At 45.1% G+C, this 3,657-nt stretch overlaps 1 protein-coding gene across 1 annotated transcript in view; it reads left to right on the plus strand.

Annotated features, from left to right (window-relative positions):
- T265_03968 (hypothetical protein) overlaps nt 1-3,657 on the plus strand; it is a gene marked incomplete at both ends in the record, with an annotated part of 14,348 nt that overhangs the window by 833 nt on the left and 9,858 nt on the right. Inside the window, 2 exons of the mRNA XM_009168575.1 lie at nt 2,092-2,199; nt 2,894-3,033. Of these exons, the coding sequence (XP_009166839.1) occupies nt 2,092-2,199; nt 2,894-3,033 (248 nt within the window). The remainder of the gene's footprint in view (nt 1-2,091; nt 2,200-2,893; nt 3,034-3,657) is intronic.

A 3,657-nucleotide genomic window follows, 5' to 3' on the forward strand; every position in this document is an offset into this window, starting at 1 on the left:
CCCCGTCCACCTTTATTCTTTTCTTTACAATAAGGCTTTCAAATAAGTGATGGTTGTACGGCAGTGAAGCATCGGTGTTGAACACTGATGTCATGCTGTTGATGATGATGATGATGATGATGATGATGAGTCCAGTGAGAGAGCAAGAGCAGCTTGTTGTCTCGCTTTCTTCAGAGTGCGAACAATGGAGGCGGCATTGAGGCTTGAAGGTTGATTTCGAGGTGTCTAAGAGTTATGGACCCCGGATGGCGCGCGGATGTTGCTTGCAAAACTGATGCAGGACGAAAGGAGTCGTCTGTTCTAACAGATAAGCCTGTGAGTAGCGGGGTTTTCATGGGGTGAGAGAGAGAAGAAAATACGTGAAAGAGAAATAAGAGAGGCCCAGCAGTAGACTGTGAGACGGTGAGAGACTGCAAGTGTCGTACGGACACCTGAGAATAGCGCAGTGGGTCACAATGTTCGCCACAACACGATAAGATCCACTTTCTTCATGATGGAGAGCGGTAGACGATAGATGGTAACTCATTTAAAGGGGTTAATAATTGACACAGTCCATTTAAGCTCGCCAATTTTACGCTACTTGGGGAGGCATACGTGACAAGGAAGCGGTATGATTGAGCAGACGTAGTGAACCATGTCCATGAGCCGTCGCCGTACATTTGTACACCGTAATGGTTAAATAAGAATAAAAAGCGTTTAGCATGCTCCTTATACGCACCGGAAAATTTTTAATCCAGTCTACACGTTAATCGACAGGTGAGACCGGTGTGCCGAATGAACATACGTGCCGATCCTAGTGGGAGCTGGTACATTCTGCCCACGAAGCTTGGAACAGAGTTTCACAATCACCAAAAGTGTGCAATTTTTGTGCAACTCGAAAGGAACACGAGAAGTCACGTAGTGCTTGCAGTTAAGAAACCTCGCACTTCCGCGGAAAGTGTGATGGTGACCTCTTGGTTTTAGCCCAACTAGTCACTTCAGAGCCAACTGATCGAGTGTTAGCACAGTTTTCGCGCAAACGTGCGCGTGATAAGGGGATGAATGTACATCTGGTAACCAGCCCACCGAGGGTGATCAGGTTCTCTGCATGTCAAGATAGAATGAGAAGTTTTTTCATCGAGCGTTTACGAATCCTCAGCCAGACTAGAAACGACGGGCTGATCAGATGATGGCATGGTTTTGTGTCATGGAAAGATTTGCAGATAGGGTTTGGGTTACAACTCACCAGTGGCTGGTTTCGTTCTCCCATGTGACTGTCCGCTTACATGTTCTGGTCAGCCTGTTTTAGCAAATCCACTTTGTTTGTCTCCATTTAGTTATGCGTAGTAATGTTTCGCAACTATATCTTACTTTCGCCCTTAAAGCCCTTTTTCATATATGGCTATCCGATCCAGTGAAGCGCGGCTCATTGTTTTGTGAATAACGACTCGGGCCCATGTATTACTGAATTGCCCAAGCTTTTAGAGGAGGAATAGAAAAGTTCCGGGTGGATTTTAAACCGTAGGTCTCTGCTGAGAGGGTCTTTTCAACCCTCCAATTGTTTCGAACCCACACTCAGTTGTTCATACTTGGCATGCGAAAAGTATGGCACACAACACTGAATTTAGTTCCCCGCATAATAGTGAACCAATACGCCTTTCGCCTTTGGGGAAGGACGCCAGGATCTGCTCCCCCCACTACCTTTGCTGTACAGGATAATGGTCAAATGCTCTGGCTGGCTGGGTAGCTCGTTGGTTCGAGCACTTAATGCTAGCTACTAGATAGTCTTGAATTGACAGGGATGTAATTGCACCCGTCTTCTCTGAGGCGTATCTTTTGTTATATTTCAAGAAGAGGGTTGTAACATGAGTATTACCATGAAATTTGTTCGTGGTTTGACAATTGTCTCGCACTCTTGATATTCCACGAATACTGCCTTAGACTTCAGATTGGTTTGGTTCCGTATCTTGCTGTTTTTAAACCGAGTTTTGTGGAGCTATTGATGATTGGGCGTGGTTTTGCGGTTGAATTTTCATTTGTTTGCTCGAGTTTATGTTGTTTATAACTCATTCACCAAGGTCTGGACAGCACTTAATATTTACTCCGTTTTAGATGACGATTCCAAGGCTTTGGAAATTGGTTCGATTTTGCACGAGAAACTCTTGCATGAAACATACCTTCTGCCGGACAAAGGGCATTCCGTACTGATAATCCAACCGAGTGAGTCATACCAACAGACGTTCCCCTTGTGGGTCGAAGAAGGAAATCGTCTAAATACACCTCCAGTGTTTGTGAATGACAACGCCATTTCATCCGACATGCATCAACTAATAACAAGTTGTTGTGAGATTTTTCTTGTTTATTCAGGAGCAAAACGGAAAATATTGATGCAGAGTAATGCTTTGCGTGGCTAGAAAGCGCCGCAACAAATCTGTCTCTAGATCGGGCTGTTGCTAAGCCAGTTGTGCTGTAAGTACTGACATCATCCGCTTTCAACCGAGTACCTTATCCGCATCAAATTACCGTGGACAACATACCGAATCTCCAGAAATTAATGATGGTGATCTTTGGTATCGGGATCTGTGAGCTCGTCTTCTAATTTAGGCTTTGTTCAGGGGACACCTGTTAAAAGTTTCTATTGTTGTGCGGAGCGTACTGACGGTCTTCCGGAAGAGAGCTTGTCTCCACGTTCGCTGTATCAGTATACTTATTTGCAACACTTACGCATCTTTTGATCTGCACCGAGGGTGGGGGATTTATTGTGACTTGAGAACGGTTCCTCGGTTGTCGCAGCTTCTCACTGTCATTGATTCGTAGGAACTTTTGCTTGTCATGTATTCATCCCGACACAATCATAAGCAGTTCTTGATTATTTCTTTTTCTTCATATTGCCATGCTTACGCGTCCGTTGAAGACGTAAAACATGCAGCTCTGCGTCAACGTTTTGAAGTTGGCCTTCCAAGTGGACTGCATAGCCGAGGAACGGTTGGCCCAAGTGAGGATGAAGCAAGAGCCTTGGTAGACTCACTAGAGGGATGGAAAACAGTTGGGACTGTGAGTTTTTCGTGTTATTATCTGGAATGGTTTAATTGCAGGATTGTGTGACGGAGCCTATATGGCGTAGCCTTGATACCTCAGGACACACAATAACACGACGCGCTAGTTGGGAATTTTTCTTACCTTAATCAGAAATACGCATTGAGTTCGCCACACAGGACGTCCCTTATTCATTTTTGTAGGTTTCTTTTTTTGAGTGGTGCGACCATTTGGCTATTCAGGTGCAACGATTTCTTCACTATTTATCGACTACACCTTTGTCAACTCATTTAGGTGTGGTTCATTCTCAGGACATGGCTGCCGTGCATTCATAAGCGGGCGCTACATCTGAGATCCTGACAGATTTCCCACGTGTAGGCAGGAAAACAGTCCAAGAGTGGCCTAGAAGTCATCCAGTCCATCGGGAATTGTTATCGAACAGCGTATAATCCCATGAAAGCTCTTAGACTTCAAGTCCTACCAGTTTGGGGTGATTCCACACGGATCGTCGGGTCCCACTCGGTTATCATATAGGAAGAGAGCTCAATGCTTTTTTTCATAAAGGAAACTACTCACAAGGTTGCTGAAAACTCTTCGACAGCCCACGACCGCTTTCGCCCTTCTTGGGGCTCATCAGGTAGG

Source organism: Opisthorchis viverrini, assembly GCF_000715545.1.
Source record: "Opisthorchis viverrini unplaced genomic scaffold opera_v5_61, whole genome shotgun sequence".
Taxonomy (NCBI): Eukaryota; Metazoa; Platyhelminthes; class Trematoda; order Opisthorchiida; family Opisthorchiidae; genus Opisthorchis; species Opisthorchis viverrini.